General features: G+C 46.0%; 1 protein-coding gene across 2 annotated transcripts in view; it reads left to right on the forward strand.

Annotated features, from left to right (window-relative positions):
* Positions 1 to 15708, forward strand: part of CLIC5 (chloride intracellular channel 5) — a 156790-nt gene extending 141082 nt beyond the window's left edge. The window contains exons 5-6 of one of the 2 annotated variants that reach the window (XM_012664663.1): positions 9057 to 9241; positions 14962 to 15310. In XM_012664663.1, coding sequence (XP_012520117.1) covers positions 9057 to 9241; positions 14962 to 15129 — 353 coding nt within the window. In that variant the 3' untranslated portion in view covers positions 15130 to 15310. Of the gene's footprint in view, positions 1 to 9056; positions 9242 to 14961 lie in introns of both variants that reach the window. The other variant, XM_012664664.1, reaches the window with a different exon arrangement.
* Positions 15709 to 20317: the final 4609 nt, after the last annotated feature.

Here is a 20317-nt window from a genome sequence, read left to right on the forward strand (position 1 = left end):
GAATTCATAGGATGGTCACAGAATTACCCAAACCGGTAATTATTTAAATTTAGAGTTGAGGTGACAGGGAGGCAGTTTTTAAATTTGTCAATGGCTTATGTACAAAAGATGTGGCCAGTTGAGGATGAAGCAAGACGGAATGTGGTTAAATGACTTCAGCCTAAGTGTCTGGGGGAGGGAGAGTTGAGAAAGTCTCTAAGCCTAAACGCTAGACCGGTCGAGATAAAGTCAGAATGTCCCTTGACCAGCTCATTCCAAATGTTTGAACACCAGCATTAAACCTAATCTATGGCCTGATACTTAAAAATAACCTGTTATAAAGTCACCATAAAAAAACTCACCGATTTCAGCCTGATTCAGTCTGCCACATAAACTACAACCAGCATTAATAGCTTCAGTCAGCATTTATGTCGTTCTTTCTATTAGCACAATGGGTTTTACAACCATTTATGAGTTTCTGGGAAGCCTAATAGAAAACACACATACGTGTTCTTGGTGGAAAACGCAGAAGAGTTTTCTTTGCTTAAGGACAGGCCAGAAGGGGTCGCCTCCGCCCCATGGCTAAAGTCTGAGCCGGGTTCCCTAATCAGAAACACATTCTCCCCGGCTCCAGCCAGCTCGCTCCCCTCGCCCTGGACTCTCTCTCTCTCTCTCTCTCTCAATCTCTCTCTCCCTCTCTCTTTTTCCTTCTGTTGATAAGTGAACATTTGGGAACTTACACGGTACAGATTGTGTGCACAAAAGGAAACGTAAATTTGAAGACCTAATTGAGAATCTTTCTCTTCAAACGTACCGTGGCTTTCAGAGGATTTAGAAAATTATCTGGATCTGGAATTGTCCATATTGTCCATGCCTCCCTTCTTATTTAAAAAAAAAAAATACTATGTGAAAGGCATGCTCAAGTTGTCCTAAATTTTTTGCCATGCTAGTGTTTTAAACACAGCCAAATACTGGCCAAAGGCTCCAGCCGTTTTTTTAAAAAAAAAAAAAATATATATATATGTGTGTGTGTGTGTGTGTGTGTGTGTGTGTGTGTGTGTGTGTTTTGTTTTTGTTGTTTGGTAAAATACTTCTGAACATAAGCAAAATATAGGCCGGGCGCAGTGGCTCACGCCTGTAATCCTAGCACTCTGGGAGGCCGAGGCGGGTGGATGGCTCAAGATCAGGAGTTCGAGACCAGCCTGAGCAAGAGTGAGACCCCCGTCTCTACTAAACATAGAAAGAAATTATCTGGACAACTAAAAATATATAGAGAGAGAAAAAATTAGCCAGGCATGGTGGCGCATGCCTGTAGTCCCAGCTACTCGGGAGGCTGAGGCGGGAGGATCGCTTGAGCCCAGGAGTTTGAGGTTGCTGTGAGCTAGGCTGATGCCACGGCACTCTAGCCAAGGCAACAGAGCCAGACTCTGTCTCAAAAATATATATATATATATATAAAAAAACATAAGCAAAATATAAGCTTGATTGGCTAAATACAAAAGGTGATTCTTCGCAAGGATCCCCTGTAGAGTTTGTGGAAGAATGTATCTGGAGAATATGCCTTTTCCTCAAGGAAAAGTCCCTAAATTCCTTGGAAATAACATCAGAAGGTACCGCATTCACTCAGTGACTCTCTTCACCAAAAGGGGCCTGGGGGGCAACTGACAACGTTCTATGTATATCCTAATTCATCATAGTTGTAAGACTTGAGCCCTGTCTTTGGAATACAGTGTTATTTACTGGCCTCTTACTGGACAGAACTATAGGAGCCTGTCATCTAATTCATCCTCCCGTCCAGGGCCGAAATCCTTTCTAGAACAAACAAATAATGCCGCGGCAGCCTGTGCGCAGATTCTTCCCTAGCCCAGCCGACGCCGCGTGAGCCAACAGTGGGGCATCTGTTGAAGGTGCCATTGCATTTTGCTTTCTCATAAACTGCTGTTTGTCTTTCTGCCTTTCCTGTTTTCCCCACTGCCTAGAAACAGAGGCCCAGGAATCGCTTCCCACATGTGAGCCCCGGATCTTTCACAGCCAGAGCGGATCTGACAGCCTCCTTTTCTCTGCTACGAGGCCAAGTCCAGTGTTCTTGGTCTGATGCCAAAGGTGGACATGAATTCTCTAACTATCCAACCAGGAAAATTAGACACACCCATGTAGCCTGGAGAGAATGATGCCAAACCCAGAGAGATGATTCCAGGCAACTTTAGATCCCTAATGTGTTGGGAAATGCAAGAGTGAGCCTCATCCCATGAGCTCTCCAGGATTCCCCTTGGACTAGAAAGTTCTAGAATGTTCAAATAAGCTTCACTTCAGACACCAAACTTCTTCTCCCTTGAGCTGATCTCTTGCTCTCTCACCTTTCACTCAGTGTCTTCTTCCCTCCCAGCCTCCATAAACTTAAGTTCTACAGCTGTAATAATAATAATAATAATGGCCATCTTTAATTAAGCCCCACTTTGCACCAGACACTGTAGAAAATGCTTTAACAACCATCAGCAGCAGCAGGATCCAAATCCAAGTCCCCTGGGTGCTGGCGTGAACGTGTCCCTCTGCCACTGCGTTTGTTATCGCAGATCCTCGTAGGGGACCTCACGGGGATCCTCCCTGGCACCCCCGACTCAGGCTCTCTCTGTTTCCCAGTGACATCCGAACATGTCCAGAGGACCCAGGCATGGCAGAGGGGGACCCCCAGACCTGACAGAAAGCCCCCTTCCCATCTCCTAAAACTCTGCTGCCATTTCTGGTTCTGTGTGTTCTAAGGGCCTGGGGTAGACATTGCTTTAAGAGACAAAGGGACCAGGAGGATCAGCTGCCCCTCACGTGCTATGTGTTCACAGCAGTGCTATGTGACACAGCAGGTGAGAGAACCTCAGCTTCCACCTGCTTTATAATTTTGCCTTTGTGTGGTCATTTGGACTCATGTAACCTGACTGTACCTGGGCCACCTTTCTCTCTCTGCAAGGACTTTGGCAACTGAGAAAAGCTACATGACTAATTTCCAAAACCTGAGAGATGAATGTAGATCTTTATGTAAAGTTTCTTGGGGGCAGGGGGTGCTTACACTGCCCATCAGAAAGCTGAACATCCTAAAATTCCCCTTAGAACATCATTGTCTCTTCTCAAAGGTGAGCTCCTCGTGACAGCATCTACATCTCTGCCTGTTTGGTCTATACCCCCCTTCACCCTCTCACTCTCCTGGGCCCTGCTGGGGCTACAGCACCCCTCACTCCTGGATCTGTGGCCCTGGGCAATTTGACCCCTCAGCTTCTCCTCCTCTCCCATAGCTGGGCTTGAAAAGAAGGGCTTCTTTGTCCAAACGGGCAAGGAAGAGGTGACATTAAATCCTTGTTACTTGATTTTTTTGTTCCCATCACGTTCATGTTTTAAACTATCAAATAGTCAACAGGGTGTGGCCATCTTCGTATTTTCTCTCCAAGAACCTGTGCTGGCCGGAAAACTCTCCGCTGTGGTCTCCTTCAAACCACAGCTGCACTTCTTTTTAAAGCGCCCTCTTGTCATATCGACACGATCTCAAATGAGAAGATGAAAAGCAAACACTTCATTGAATCCTCCAGGTATTTTTCAATATCTAGATAGTTCTTTCCTCATAGGCAAGATCCAAATGGATCTGTCACTTTTTGCCCAGATATTTCACTGTCACACAGACCACATGACAGCGGTGGCCTCACGGACAGGGAGAGTTTGTGTTTGTTGCTGAGAAATGATGTGAAGGTTCGTGGTAGGCTCTCTACTCAGAGAGAACTTTCTAGACTCAATCGTGATCACTGAAAGTACCGAGAACTCCAGCTCAAATCAACCATTAATAGCAGAACACAAATATGTTATCAAATTAGACGGAAGGTAGGAGGAGGGAGCGACGACCTCTTTAGTCAGGGGAGTGAAGGTGTGTGAGAGCAGCCTGCAGTGCGTGGCAGGCCACGTGGACACCCAGGGAGCAATGGGGCCGTCCTTGGCACCCAGCAGTGGCCTTGCAGAGTCAGAGAAGTTTAAGTTTTAGAATTTAACGGACTTGTTTTTAAATCCTAGCTTTGCTCCTAACTTTTATAGGAGACCTAATATTTTGAAAATATTTTTCTGTCTGCCTTTCCGAGTACATGATTTTAATCTGTCTTAGGCATCCATTAACCCCAGAGAGATTAGGGTTTCTGCAGAAGGAATTCTAAGAGAGAAAAAGGATTTCAATGTTCAGCTTCTGATATTCAAAATAGCGTTTTGAACAAGACAGTAAGTAGCCTTATAACCCTTAATCTATTGTCTCGAGATTTTCTAAATTCTTTTATATCTCAATTTTCACCCAAGAACCTGCCTGGAGGCCTCGCTTGGCTCACAGTGTAGAAACAGCCCTTCTGCCTGTGCTGCTAGGCCAGAAGGCCTGCTGCTCTATGGCTGATTGACTATTTGACATAGGAAAATAAAAGAAAAGCCCACCTCTCCTGGCTCGGGGGAATTGGGGAAGAAGAAGAGAGAGGCAGGGCAGTCAGGGCACTAGGGATGTTTAGGAGCCCCAAGTGGTGCTTTGCTTGGGTATCCTTCCAGGTTTTGGAGGGAGGCAAGCAGCCCACCTGTGACCCCCACCCTAGGGCCAACAAGCCCATGGTTACTCTGAAAGGAAGCACACTGAGAAGAGATAAAGAACCCATATTAGCTTCGTAGGGCATCCTACCCCATAGATCCCGGAAGTCCCCTCTCCTTGGTGCCATGAGGTCACAGGAACCTCCTCTCCCAACCCCCAGTCCCATGAGTCCAGGGAGGGACAGGGTCTCTGAGAAACTGATCATTTTTATGCAAAAGAGACTAAGAATTCTCTAGAGGGACTATTTCGATTGTTACATCAGACTAGGTTATAATCCGGAATGGACTAAATTAAAATTGTTGCTGTTTTCCCACTACCCAGCGGTTGGGAGTTTGGAAGACCACAGCAGTTCAAAACAAAACATGGCACATTTTCATTGTACATCCCAGGAGTAGTTTGAACAGTTTAAGGCCCCAGCTGTTTGTGTGCTTGCACAAGCCTATGTATGTGGTAAGTCCAAGACTCAGTTTCTTCATCTGTCAAATGAGAATGGGGAATAGTTCCCATCTCAATAGCCTTATTGTGTGTTTAAATGGTAGGGGCATAAACATCCCCGGCTCACTGCAGGAAGTTGGTGAGTGTTTCTTCTTGTTGTGCTGGGGGCTGGGATTAGGGCAATGAAAGGAACAGAGCAGGGCGGAGGGTGCTCAGCCTGGCCAGCACCTAGTAGCCACCATCCCCGTCTCCATGGACAGTCGAACAGACCATCCAGGCTGCAGACAGTGGTCAGAGGTGGCCCCTCACTCTTATTTCACCGCAAGTGCACATACCAGAGAAAAACCACACGTGAGAGATTGAGCGTGCAGCCACCTGGGCCACAGAGCTGCTCTCGTCCTTTCAAAGACCACCTTTGCCACCCGCCCCTCTCCATGTGAATTCTGAGCCCAGGGCTTGCTCGTCAGGACCCGCGCTGCCCTGAGCCTGCCAGCAAACTGGGGCTGAGCTGTGCTTGCAAGAACTTGCTGGAGGCTGGGTTAGCATCTTGGCTCCCAGTTCCCCATTCAGCCTCCATGCCCTGGTAAGAATATATTATTTTCTTAGCTCAAATTGCCTTTTCCAAGTCATTATTTCTCTACAACGAGAAAACAATATTGGGTCTTATGTAATATCAACCTCAATGAATCTGGAAGTGATCACGGAATGGGTGGATTTTTTTTTTCCTCCTTAAAAAAGAGAAAAATAAATTTGAGATTGTTTGCATATGGCTGAGAATATTTATGAACTATTCCCCTTGTTTCCTCATCACATATTTTACCCGGTGCATTTGTGTGTGGTACAGAATAAATCTTTATGGGGAGCAGAGGCGGAGAGGGGAAGAAAGCAGGGAAAGGACCAGGTATCCATCAAGTGCCTGGGATGTGAGTGATCCCAGGGTTTGGGGTGCACCGACCCCAGGCTCGGGTGCTGTAGTCTGAGTGTTATGCCATCCAGCAACTCAGAGGACGTCTTTTGGAGGGAGAGTTTCAAATATAAACACTGAAGGCATTCACATCTCTTTGTCACATGTCTGGTTTCTTTCACATCCTCCTTACTCCTACCAGAGCAGAAAGTTCAGCACAAATGGCTTCATGACCTGGTGCCATCAGCCCAAAGAGATCATTAAATTCTATGGATGCCAGGTTGAGCCAGGGTCAGTGTGTGTTGGCAGGTAGGAGGAAAAGAACTGGCAAAGAATGTGGGTGCTGCCATTTGTTACCCCATCACATGGCAGCGGTTTAGCACACAGGCATGCGGCATCTTTTCCCTCTGGCTGTGCCTCTCAACACAGCTTGTCACTGAGGAGGATCCCAGGGGAGCATAAGACTGTACATTAAATACAGGGCTTTGCTGTACATCAGATAGGTAAGGGAAGCAAATCTCCAAGCTATTGACTTCCCTCTCTAGGGACTTGGCCACAGTATTGGGCCTTCTTAAAATCTGTCCTTTGCTATACCTTGGAATTTTCAGGGATATACTAACCAAGAGTATGGAGTGAGGAACAGACAGCAGGATGATGGCCCCACATTTGGTGATGTAACAGCACAGCCGCCATTAATGATGTCCTTGTATGGGCCAGGCACTGTATTAGGCACTTTCGCTGCATTATCTGAGTTAATCTTCTCCACGGCCTTATGAGGATTAGGGGTCTTTAGTCCCATTATTGAAATGAGAAAACTGAAGCTCAGCAAAGTTGAGAACTTTGCCCGAAATCACGCCTAAGTGCCAGAATCAGGGACATATGTAGGATTTGTGTGATCTGAAGCCAATACAGTAAGTACAAATAAGGAATTTTTGAAGTCAAGTCTAAGTCCTTGGAAGGGGCCCAGGCAATTAAGGGACCTCGAAGCTTAAGGCTCAGCAGCTTCATGGTGAATCCATCTTGGGCAGAGTCAGAATTGAAACACAAGTTAGCTCCATACCACATGGCCCCGTCCCTGCTGCCTCGTCTTCTCTTCTCTCTCCCGTGATTACCACCAACTCCAGCCTTCACATTCCTGATCAAAAATGCACAAGCCCCAGCAATGAGACTGCTTCACAGAGGACATCCTCAGAAAGGACCGACCTGGTGTGTGACACGGCACGTCACTTGCGACATAAAGCAACAACCACTCCCACTGCCAAACTGTATCCCTTCCACCTTGGGGAGCCAGTAGAGAGGTAGTTGAAATTTATCCAGAACTATCCTCCCAAGGAGCTTCAGTTGCTGCTCTGATCCTCTCGCCCAAATTTCATGACAGTTCCCAGACCCGGCAACTTGGGCACAGACTTGTGTAGTGGCCTGCTTGGGTCTACAAGGGGCATTTGGAATTAGAACCTGCAATGTCTCATTTCCTATCATATTTCTCTTTCCCTTGGTTGATATCAGTTGGTCAAATTTTGACAAGCACAATATTTGATTCTTCCTTTCTTCATTATAATCAAGATTTTGGCATAATCTCCATAGTTGAAAGGGGTAGAGGCATGTAAGTAAGCAAAGAAACCCAGTATAAATCAAAAGTGCTTCGGGGGAAAAAGCATAGTAAGTATTGTTTAGTACCCATCCTCTGCCTTTGCCTTTGAATAGTCTTGCAACCCCAGCACAGTCTAGACAGTTGCTAAAGGGAATATAAGCATTTTTCCCAGCCCTGCTTACTCTATTCTCCCAAACTGGAAACACAAAGCAGATGATGAAGTTCAAATGCTACACCAGGGAGAAGGAAGTATTGAGAAACCATGCCCAACCTCCAGCCAATTTTCAAACATTCCAGTAAACGTTCAATTCATTTATCTTGGGCTGGTGTCATTCCATTGTCTCAAACAAAAGGCCTTCTATGAACAGACAAAAGTGGGTTATGGGAGGAGTGGCTCACAGCAAGCACATTTGGGAAAATCTGAACACGAGGACAGTCCTCTCTGCTTTGCCTCCAGAAGGAAACATCCCCCTGTATCTGCTGGAATGAGCATCAGAACCGACTCCCATTATCTTAGTGTCACACTCTAAACTAGAGTCTGGAAAAATAGCCAGTGGGAATAGGGCTGATGACACAGGTGCAGTGGCTGATGACCCAGCCAGCCATCTCCTGTCAGTCCTCTGAGCTCAGATGGAAAGTTTCTGTGTTCGTGTTCTATGGTTGTGATGGACTGTGAGATTCTGGGAAAAATGACTTTGAGTGATCATGAATTTCCACAGTTGTTATTTTGGGTATTTTGTTCTACTCATGAATTATTTGATAGACAATTATTGGAGCAAGACTATAAAAGTCTTCTGCCACATTATCGTCCCCCCGCGGGTGCTCACTCTTTGAGCCATAACCATGACAGCTTCCCATGCAGCTGTGGTTGCACATTTCTGGTGGAGCCCACTGCTTGGTGCACTGGCCCTTGCATTGGGCAGCACTGAATTTCAGAACAATCTTCCCCAGATTAAACTCAAGTGTGCTTCCCTGACACCCATCGCTTCTTTGGGGGCGACACCGAACAGGCCTGCTCTATTTCCTCTGCCGTGTCCTCCTGGAGGCCTTGTCCCCAACTCTTCTCAGGTTGGATTAGCCATAGTTAATGCTTCCACAAAATCTGGTGCATTTCTCTATCCTAGGATTTCTGTGCAGTTTTTATTTACTTAATAGCCCTTTCTTTCTACAAAATTAATATGTAGGTTTATTGTGGAATATTGGTAAAATATAGATAAGAAAAATAAAAGTTGACTAGTATTATTGTACCTGCTCAAGATAAGCACTGTAAAAGCTTTGGTATATATCCTAACTATTATATTTCTATATATATTTATTCAAAATAAAGGATTAGCTGGTGTTTATTGTTTGGTTAGAGTCTGCCTTTTGGGGCTATTTAGCACACTTCCACTGCATTGCATTAATGGTCCCCAGGTATTCTGTGGTGTGTGGGGAGCTGGCACTGTGACAAGGGGACAGGATTCTAGATGAGCTACTCCCCTCTGAAGACCCTGTGGCTGTATCCATTGGCAAGAAGTTTGACCAAAGACCTTTCTTTTGCTCTTCCATGCCAGCCCTTGAGAGAGGCCTGACCAAGGCTCTGAAGAAGCTGGATGACTACCTGAACACCCCTCTCCCAGAGGAGATCGACGCCAACACTCGTGGGGATGACCACAAGGCATCCCGGCGAAAGTTCCTTGATGGGGACGAGCTGACCCTGGCCGATTGCAATCTGTTGCCCAAGCTCCATGTGGTCAAGGTAAGAGAGCTCTACCTGCAGGTTCTTGTGAGATCCAGCTCCATCTTAGGCCCAGGTCACCTGTGTGGATGAGTCATGGACACCCTGTTAGTCAAGAGCCTGGATGTGAAGTCAGATAATAGGAGCCCAAGGTCAGTCTCGACTGCTTGCTGGCTGTGTAGACTCTCTGAGCTTCAGCTTTTGTTTGTAAAATAGGCAAAGATTGCTTTACTTCTAGGGTTGCTGGAAGAGTAAATATGACATGAAACTGCCTGGCATATCATAAGGACTCAATACAGAATAGTTGCAATTGTCATTATTGTACATCATCACATCACTGCAAAGGCCTCTTCCTCACAGGCTTTCACTGGCCACTCCCCCACAGCTCTATTAAATGTCCCCTCTATACACATTTCCTTTGTGCACAGATCCCCCCTCTCACTTTCTCTAGCAGCTTTCTAGGTAGGCATGCTTCATCTTCCTCATCTAGCAGCTGAAGAGAAAGAAGCTACAAATGGTGACGTTATTTTCTTGCTATCATTGCACTTACTGACCATCTGCAACATGTAGTAGAATCCTCTCCTACACACCAATCTTAGGATCTGAGAGTTGGAAAGAAGAACATTTAGATGTCATCCCAAACAATCTCCCACCCAACCTGGACTGCTTTCTATTGTGTCTATGACGATCTTCTACGAAGCAGAGATTATGCATTTCTGGGAATGAGGAGCTCTCTGCCCAACAAGCCAGTCCTACCACATTGGACAGCTCTGATCATTAAAGTGTCCTTCCTTGCACTGGGCCTGAGTGTGCCTCCCTGCTACCCATTTGTTCTCTGGAGCAACACAGAACATTCCTGCTCCCTTTCTTCTCGTTTGAAGACAGCAGTTGTATCCCCCTAAGTTCTCTGAGCTAACACCTCTTCTCGCATCCTTTCCTGCCCTCGCCAGCCTGGTATCAGGTAGCTTCACTGTTCTATACCTTTACACTCATCTATATCTTATCATCTCAGTCAGACAATAAGCTCTGTGAGGACAGGGCCTTCTCCAAGAATGATAGTGGGTACATGGTGGTCCTTTAATAAACACTCACAGATTGATCATTTGGTCACCTGGTACATATCTTTGTGATACCCAGTTTATTTGTACTCTTCACTAAGAAGAATCAGATTCAATCATTTATCAGCTAGGTATATACCTTTAGTTTTTCAGCTGAAGTTCTAGGCCAGAAATGCTGGCTTCCTTCCAATCAGAGCACATACCAGCTTGAGTTGAAATCACTGAGCTGTGTGTGCACTAGTGTTCCCATGGGCCTATGTCAGAGCCGGGAACTGGGAGGCAATGATGCATACCAGCGCTGATGGAGTGGGCACATACAACCTCTTAATATGAAGACACTTTGGGTCTGGGGCCAAGCCAATGGTCACTTGTAAGTCCAGCCAAGCTAGGATTCCTTGAAGTTATTAATTGTCACATGCACCACTCATCAAAGCATCCTTTATTCTCTTTTTCCTGAGGAACAAGTAGCACCATTAGGGATGATGTAATTCCAGTTCAGTCGCAGCGTGTCACGGTGATATACGGAAAGATGAGAAGACCCAAGTTCTAGGCCTGTATCTGCTGCCAACTAGCAGCATGAACTAGGGCAAGTCATTTAATCTTTTTGGGATTCATTTTTTCTTGTGCCCAAGAGAAGGGGACTGCATTCCTTCTTACCTCTTTTCCTTTCTTCCTTCCCTCTTCCTTTCCTTCTCTTTTACTCAAACGTGTGTTGACTAGCCACTCGAGAGTTATTTATTGAATAAGGCAAACAAATGGATCTCCCAAGCCTCGTGCTTCATCCTGTGATTTCCTCAGTTCTTTCCAGCCCTGCATGCCTAAGTTAATCCCTGTCCTTGGAGGAAGTTCTGTAGGTTCACGTGGAGAAGCCGGAGATGAGAACGAAGATGGTCATGGGGGGAACAAAGGCCAGGCCTCGGCTCCTGTCTCCTTGGATTTTGCTGATGCGGCTTATCAGATCCCGGGGACCTGGCCAAGCTCTGAAGTTCAGAAGGAGCAAGAGGGAAGCCAAGTCAGGGCCTCCAATTTGACTTCAGATGCCAAAACTTAATCTGGGCTGTGAGAGCTGACTCTTTTCACATGAAAGAGCGAAGGCAGAACATGAGCATGGAAGTTCCTGCGGGCGTCAGAGCTCCACGTGAACATTGTCAACCACTTGCTGCTCGCACGCTCTCTCTGCCCCCGGCTCACTTGCAGGTTCCTCTCCACCAAGGAAGCTGAGTTGCTCTGGCCCAGGCGCTCACTGAGAGCCTGGCTTGAACTTTCATCATCCGGCTCCCTTCTAGTTCTCATCTCCTAAAGTCAAGCCAAGGAGTGAGAAAACAACCAACTCAGCAGCCAAGGCCAGGGGCGCGCAGGTCTGGCAGGGAGGGGCGTCTGCAGGCCTTTCTTCCCCGGCATGGGGACCCTCACCTGACACGGTGACTGCGGTCTGCCCCTGGAACAAACAGGAAGGGAGATACAAAGATAAACACAAATATATACTCATAAATTGCAATTCTGCTATTTTAAAGCTAATATTCTATACTTTAAAACCTGAAAATAAAATTTCAGCATGGAATGCCGTAAGGCTGCTCTATAAATCAGCATGCAATTGTGAAAAATTTTGTGGATAGATCCCTTCACCTTACTGTGGGCCCCTTCCACCCACTCTGGCAAATCAGGCCCCCAACTCCTGCATGGATTTGCTCTTTGGCCAAGACAGCCTCTTCTCAAAGGCACTCAGGCCAACCCAAGACACCCTCGTCTTGCAGGGAACAGGGAGAGACCGGGAGGACTGGTGGTGGCTGCTGGCGCTATGTCGCTCATTGTAAGTGCTCTGGGAAGACAGTGTGGGGTGGCTTCTTTAGTAGCCAGGCCAAGCCAGCTATTTTAACTGAGAGAACTTAATATAAAGAAGTACTATGTGTTGAGGAACTGAGAAGGCAAAATGCACCAGGAGGTTCTATCTTTAGGAGGCAACAACTACCCCTGGTGCAGGGGGAATGAAGAGAAGAGGTTGGAATTATTAAAACTTAGAAACTCAGGGGTCCTGCAGAGCTGAACCTGCACCCTGAGGTAGGAGTGCTTCTCAGCTGGTGCTAGGGTCCAAACTAGGGCTGGCTGGGACCCGACCTCGACAGCAGGGTCCCTGTTGTGCCCTGGCCGCTCTGAGCGGGAGTGCTGAAGCTGGTTGCATGAGTGTTGGGAAGACAGCAAACTAGACTCACCTGCTGCTCCTGGGCTGCAGGGAGACTCCGACAGGAAGAGGAAGCCAACAGGAAAGGGCTTCTCCCTCCCTCCTCCTGTGGCCTTGCAGGCTCTCGCATAGCTCCTCCCAGCACAGCCCAAGACTCACTGGCTAAGCAGAGATGTGGTCTGCACAGCCCCAGCTCAGCATCCCAAAGGAGCAAATAGAGGGCAGGTTTGGAGATGAGCAATGATAGATTAATAACTGGCATGTGGGGCATTCTGAGTAGACCCACCTTTTGTCCTTTACATAGGGCTGAGCAGCAAAGCGGAAAGAACTGTGGATTGGAAAGCAAGAACTGTAATACACATTAATGATTACGCCACCGATATTGGTTAAATTCATTTCCTGTGTAACATTGTGTGAGTCACTTACTCTGTCATGGCTTCAGTTTGCTCATTGCTAACAATCTTCAGTCTTTAAAATTAAGTGATTTTATTACATATGACACTAGATGCACCTTGTCTGATATGAGCATAACTGAAGACTGCAAAGATTAAATACAACTGTTCACTGAATCCCTACTTACTGAATCTCTATTTGCCTTACTCTTCTCATCTATAAAATCAGAATACAACTGACTCCCATGTATAGGGTTATTTACAGATTTAAGTAGCTTGCAAGGTGCTTAAAGTAGTAGCTGGAACAGAGCAGACAGTGAATAAAAGTTTGCTGTCGTCGTTCCTCTGATCAACATCATTATCGAGATTACCGAGGGGTCCAGAAATGAAGAAGCTGTCGCTCCTATCCTCACACTGCTCACGAGCTAGAGAAGAGAGAAAGGACACTAAAGCAATAACTGTGATTCGGAATAGAATATAGCTTAGTGTTGTAACAGGAGTTCAACACTGGCCTAGGAGCGTGGAAGGGAAAAAATGTCCCCACATGTCTGTGGGAACGTGGACCCATCTGTGAGAGTGGCTTTTCCTGCAATAGGTGATCATCCTTCACTCAGCACAGCTTTCTGAGGAACTCCGCACATCACCGGCACCAGAATGAAGACGAAAGCCCAGAGTGGCTGCTCTGGGGGTTCTCTGAGTGGGAGGATCTATCTGAGGACCAATGATCTGGCTCCATCTCTAAAAAAGAAAGCAAGGGAAGGTGTCAGAAGACAGAGCTTCATTGCTCTCTGCTATCCCCACCCCAGCCCCCGAGGGCTGGAGGCAGGACAGCAAACGTGCAGGCGCCAGTGCACAGTGGAAACAGGGGATCCTTGTTAAAAAATTATTAAGAATTTCCACACGTTGACACCAGAGCATTAAACCAAGAGCAGGGCCTTTCTGAGTACAAGGCCCGCTGAGACTGCACAGGTCGCATGTCCACGAAGCCGCCCTGGCTAGAGAGACCTCATTAACAAGACCACCCTGCTCCCACCCATGAAGAAAATGCATGCGAATGGGCAGAAGCTGGGTCTCAATGAATTATGATAATAGGTGATGTGTATTGAGTTCTTACCATGTGCCAGCCACTCCTCTAAGTATTTTATGTGTATTAACTAACTTCTTATTCCAAGGTAGGTCTTATTATTACCTCTATTTTAGAGACCAAGAAATTGGAGCTCAGAGAGGCTAAGTAATATGTCCAAAGTCACACAGCTATTAAGTGGAGTCAGGATTGCAAATTCAGTCACTTGGGATCCAGAGCCCCTGTTTTTAACCACTATGCCTCTGTTTCTCTCAACACAAACCCCACTTCCCCAGAACTCTCCTGGTCTCCATCCCCCTGTGTGGCAAACCAGGGAGGGAATAGAAACCACTATTTGCTCACTCCCACATCATAACTTGAACCTACATGTACATTCCAACATCTAACTTACTTTTTATGTGTTTTTTTTATTTCTATAAATAAGAACACTTATGTAACACAAAGTGGATAAAGGAAAGAAAAAAATGATCTACAATTCTATCAATTAGACCTAACCATTGGTAACGTATCAGTATATATACTTCTAATCATCCTACAAATTTCTCCAAACACATTAAACTTCCACTTGAAATGTAACAGTCTGTCTTGAAGAGTTTTCCAGATCACTGGATTCCCTCGGCAATGTCATTTTTAGTGGCCCTCCAGCATGCCCCTGTATTTATGTGCAGTAACGTACTTACCTGTTCACGTATTACTGGACATTGGTGCTGTGCTCAATTTTCTGCTATTCAAAATGGTTCTAGGATCATAATTGTGTAGCTAAGTCTTTGTGTACAACCATGATTATTTCCTAAGGAAAAATTCCTAGAAGCGGACCCACTAGGTCAAAGGGCAAATTATATTTACTTGAAAAAATAAAAGAAAGTGAGGGCAGCAGGGCCCCCTTGCATTACAAACGTTTTGCTGATGACCCGCTGTGATGTATGGAGGTTTTCCTGCTGTGCACACACCCTGGGCGGGTCCCCAACCCTTTCTAATGCTTCGTTTCATGTCTTCACACCACCTCTGTCCTACCATCTCTGTTTTAGATTGTGGCCAAGAAATACCGCAACTATGATTTCCCGGCCGAGATGACAGGCCTGTGGCGGTACCTCAAGAATGCCTACGCCCGGGACGAGTTTACCAACACCTGTGCAGCTGACCAAGAGATCGAGCTGGCCTACGCCGATGTCGCCAAGCGCCTCAGCCAATCCTGAGCACCGCCGTCGCGCCCCATCCCCGCTGCAGAAGGACTCGACTACTCCCACAGGACTCCGGCTTCACAGACTCCTCTTCCTCATTGCCTCGGGAAACACTTTTTAAACCTGGCCTCATTGTGCTGGCATCATGGGAACGCCAGCCTGCTGTCTTTCACGGAGGTCAGCCCCAGGCCCGGCCTCCTTGTGCAGGAAGCTGGCAAGGAGAAATGACAGAAACAGTCAACCTCTCCGCCTGCCACCCCGATCCGGGCTCAGCGCATTTGGGGTCTGTCAGTGTTACAGAGCGCACACGTGGGATTGCCACTGGCCCCTTCCGCCAACATCGCAATTCCTTCTCAGATGCTTTAGAAACAGGCAAGGCCAGCTCCTCCTCTGCCCTCCTCTTCGTCAGTATCTGCAAGGTCAAGGACAAATGCCATCTTCGTTCTTATTCAGAGACCCGCCGCCCTGTAGGAGAGACAGAGAGAGTGAGTGCAGGAGGACCCAGCTGGCTGTGGACTTTTTGGGTATCTGGCAAACACACCTTCAGTCACTTGCTACTTCCAGCGTTTCTGTCATTGGTTGCTGAAGGCCGGGTTGGAAGGTCACTTCGGACACATAGTCTGTTTGCCGCAGTGCTGGGAGTGTTGCAGTGCTGTTGTGCACCCGGCTGACGCTGCCCCTGGTTTTCATGCTGTCTGGGCCTTGCCAGGAAAGAAAATGGGCATGCAATTCCAAACCGGAGTGACTGGGAATGGGAGGGAGGGGGGCAGTGCCGATGCCAAAAGGCCCACGGGGGTCTATCTGTCAGGGGGTTGCTTGCTGAGGAGTAGTTGTTTCCATGGAGATTGCATGTCTGGTTTTGACGGTGCTTATGGATGAGAGGTTTTGCTCTGTGAGGAAGCAGATGGGGGTGGGTGGAGGAGGGGTGGGTGAAGGCAAAGGAGTTCTTTTTGAGGTCCCATGTTCCTTGGTCCTCAGTCTTCTTTATCTATCTAACTAAGTCTTGGACCGGTGATGTCATGTAACTACCAACCTTATAGTAAAAACCCAAGAATTGGCCAAAAATGTCTTCCAGTCTCTCCAAGTTGCTCCCGAATGCGGGTCTGCCGGTTGGGTGCTCTCAGACGGCTGCTCCTGGCTGAGTCAGCTGCAGCTCTGATGGGTGAGAGAGCCATTCAGGGGGTGGCATGATCATGGGACACCTTAGGAAGAAAGTCCACGGGCCTTTCTGACCGGGAAACCATGTGGTATGAATGCAAAGAAAAATAGGAACCCATCTGGGTTAATTTTCCTACCATCAGACTCAACTGCCAGATGAAAAAAAAAAGGAATTTTTTTTTTTGTTGTTAGCTAATATTTCACTCTTTAGTCATTCTCCTTGAGTTTCACCTCCTTAGAAGTTTACCCGGCCCTAGTACAGGGACCTGCACGGAGGAAACTAAGAAAAATGAACTAATCATCAGCTCCGTCTCCCAGGGGCGCCCTGTGAGAACATGCACCCTCCACAGGCCCTCACCTTCAACAACCCTTCCTTCTGTGTCGCCTGTTGGTAGAGGGTGAGGCTCCCAAGTGCCGGAAAGGCCCTGGACTTGGCTCATTTCTCAGAGAGGGCAGGACAGCACGGGTCCTTTCCATAGAAACATCAACAAATTCTAACCCAAGCACTCCCTGGTCATACCTGCCTCCAGGGATCTCTGAAGGAAAAAAGTGACCCATTGATCAAAACTGGGGAGAGGAAGCAGAAGGGCTCCTGCAGCCCGTGGAGGAAGAGGAAACTTCTCAGTAGGACATTTTATAAGCCTGAGAAAGCTTTGAAAAGGCAGAATGAGTTGATTCATTTTCACCTCTAACGGAACCTTTTCAGGTCTCCCTGGAAACTTTGCCCCTGGAGATGTTTAAAAAGGAGAACTGGTGAGGAAACAGGTCTTTTTACTGCAGGGAAAAGCCCCAAACGGGCCTCTTGGGGGATGAGGGCTCAAATGATCCCGAAGGCCTTTTAATTAGTGTGAAATCCTGTTGTTCTCAGAAATCCTTTTCCAAATTTACAGCACAGGCGGACGGCCTGAGAGGCAGTTCACTTTCCTGAGACGCACAGTCGGGCTGTTCTTGAAACACATCTGTGAAGCACCGCCAACAGCGGCAGAGAAAACAGGATGGGGCTCCAGGTGGAGCAGCTGCACCCCAGAGGAGTTGGCAGGATGCTGGGGGCTCGGATTTGATATCCAGAATCCAGCAACTGGCGAGTGCTTAAAAACAAACAGGCCAAACAAAATCAATATTGTTGTTTCTAGATGTTCCTTCTGTGGTTGAGCTAGTTTTACATAAATAATAATATTTAGGCACTGAGGGGGGTGTCATATGCTCAATTATAACCATTTGAAAGAGGGGGAGGACTGATGGAAGGGAGGCACTTCTGGGTACTTAATTCAGAAATATCTTTATGTTCAGCAGTAGATTATCATATAGCACAAGTGACTACTAACTAAGAGTTATGTCTTATGACCAGATTTATCATAGTATAGTCAAATAACAATAATATGAATAATATGACCTTCTATTTTTTTTTTCCCAAAAGAGATTTTTCTCCAGATCGTTCAGTCTCCCTGAGCTTCGGTTATGACTTGGCGCAGCATCTCTCAGCGACAGTGCGGTGAGGTCCTTCAGTGTCCCAAGAACCAACTCAGGGAGCATTGAAGGATTTGCAGTGTGGATCCGCACTCCAGAGTTTTAGGACAGGAGCTATCCTTGTAATTGATCCTGAATGAATATTGGTCCCTCAGAAAGCATTTTTGTGGCACAGAAAGGGGATTTATTTGTGTTGAGAACCTATTTTATTTTGTACTGATTTCTCTCCTTTTGACTTCCAAGTCACTTTTTTTTGTGAGGTAGGGTAGTGGGCGCCAGACGCAGAAGCAAGAGTCAAGCTCAGAATGACTGAGTTGAATTTGCCCATCTGTTCAGTTCTGCCTACCTCTTAGGTGGGTCCAGAGAGAAGGTATTGAATAAGATTTTAATAACTATAAGAGATGACCTGGATACGTAAACTCTTGATTGATCCAGAGCATAGTTTCTTCATCTCCTGCCAAGGAAGTCAAATGCCTGATGAATTCAGAATCACAGACATGAGTATGACTATCCTCTAAACAAGGGCTGTAGCTATCTGGCACCACAGGTAGCTCAACACAAATGAGTTGAAAGGTCAGAAATGCAGTCAATCAGCTTATTTGGCCACATGATCCCAAACTAGTTTTAGTTTCCCAGAAAATGGCACTGTCCTTGGCGTTCACTTCCTGTGCTAGTGGGGCCATGAGGATCTTGATCTTTTCATCAGAAAAAGGCCACGCCAAGAGCGAGGTTTCCTGTGCTGTGTTTTCAGGCACCTGCCAAATCAAACAACAGAAGCTCTTCACAGCACCTGTGCCCCGTGGCCACTCTGCAGACAGACAACACCAAGCATCTTAGAATTGTCACAAGGTGGATCATGCCTGGAGTAGACCTTGACCATCTGAGAGTCCCAAGAAGTGTCAAGACCTGGACAAATAGAATTAAGAGGGAGGCAGAGACAGGAAGGTGCAGGTCTATCTAGTAAGGATTTTTACCATCATCGTGAGAGGTCTGTGTCTAAAATTAAATTGGTCCAGAAGCAGCAGGTATCCAGTAGGTGCTTCTATGATTCACCTCAGTGCCCACTGGCCAGGAGCCATCTCAATTGCACAGTGAATCAAGATGCTGGTGTCACCCTCCTTGGAAAGAGGAAACATTAACTCATGGTTAAAACTAAGTTCAATGATTCCCAAGGGATCACTTCCTTATTTTTTTGATAGGACTTCAAAAAGAATCCTAAGAAAGCATTAGAGAAAGAAGCGCGCATGTGAAGCACCCCAGTTCTGATGTTAGGAGAACTTAAGTGAACAGGACCTCCTGCACACAGCCCATTGTCTTCTGTCCCTTGCTCTTCTCCATTCAAATCAGACAACGGGTGCCCGCCTTGTCGATGCACACTCTTCTCCTTGCATCGATATTCTGCTCCCAGCTTTGTTTCAAGATGCTTTCATCTCATAATTAGGCATGATCCAAAGTGTGCATAATTTCATTTAATATTACTTCAAGAAATAGATCCGATTCCCCCCACAACCAAAAATAAATAAAATATTGCCTCAACATGAGGTTTGGGCTAATCTGTATTTCTATAAAAGCAATCTGTTTTTTGGCAAAACATACTTTTAAGGATCCAGTCATCTAAGGTATTTTGTGTAGAGTTAAGATTTCATAATATTGACTGTGCATATATTTAAAATATAAAATATTTAGCTGATGTTTGAATTTGTCTTACTTTCCTGGGCACCTGGTTGTCCCATTTCATAAGCTGGAGAGTTAACTAATTTAGCAAAAGATGCCTAGCTTTTGTAAAGAGCAAGCATTTCATTTTATAAAGACACTCCGAATGATGGTTACTTGCTTTTCTTAAGACCTTTAACTGTGGTGATAAAATATCAAGATTTGCTTTCAAGCCTTAACGAATGTAAAATGCCTTTTAATGAAGATATTGCTGAGTGTTTTCCTCATGAATCTGAACCAGTTATAAATTTGTTTTCCAGTCGTGATTGGTATTGACAGATTCAAATAAAGTTGGTTTATTTTCAAATATTACAAAAGTGGTCATCAGACTTCTCATTTGAGGTAGGGATTTCCTGTGGTGTTTTAAATGATAAGTATAAAATACCTCTTTTTCCACATAAAGGTTATTTTATTTTCCCACTAGAAAAGAAAATAAGTTCATTCTTCTTAAAAATCAAAAGCAAATAAAAAAGGAGGATGAAGAAAAGCAAAAGCAAAAGGCTTGTGAACCAGCCATCCAAAAACCAAATTTTTTTTTATAAAGGCTAAAAATTCTTTCATAGTACATGGGCTACGTAAAAAATTTTAATGATGCCCTTCCATATTTCTCATTTCCTATCTATATTGTCATATTGGGGGTAGGCCAACATTGATAGTCTAGGTGTTAGCTAAAAAGTACCTTAAAATATCAGTCTACTGGTGGCTTAGCCCTGTCAGCATATCTGGCCTGAAATGCCCACCCCTTAGACCATGTCATTGCTCTGGGTTAGGGTTCCCAGAGTCCCCAGTAAGTTTTACCCAAAGCCAACATAACGTTCCATGAAGACCTCGGTGAGTGTTCACATTGCTAAAAGGTACAAACGCC

The sequence above is a fragment of the Propithecus coquereli genome, unplaced genomic scaffold (genome assembly GCF_000956105.1).
Source record: "Propithecus coquereli isolate 6110/MARCELLA unplaced genomic scaffold, Pcoq_1.0 Scaffold90, whole genome shotgun sequence".
Lineage (NCBI taxonomy): Eukaryota > Metazoa > Chordata > Mammalia > Primates > Indriidae > Propithecus > Propithecus coquereli.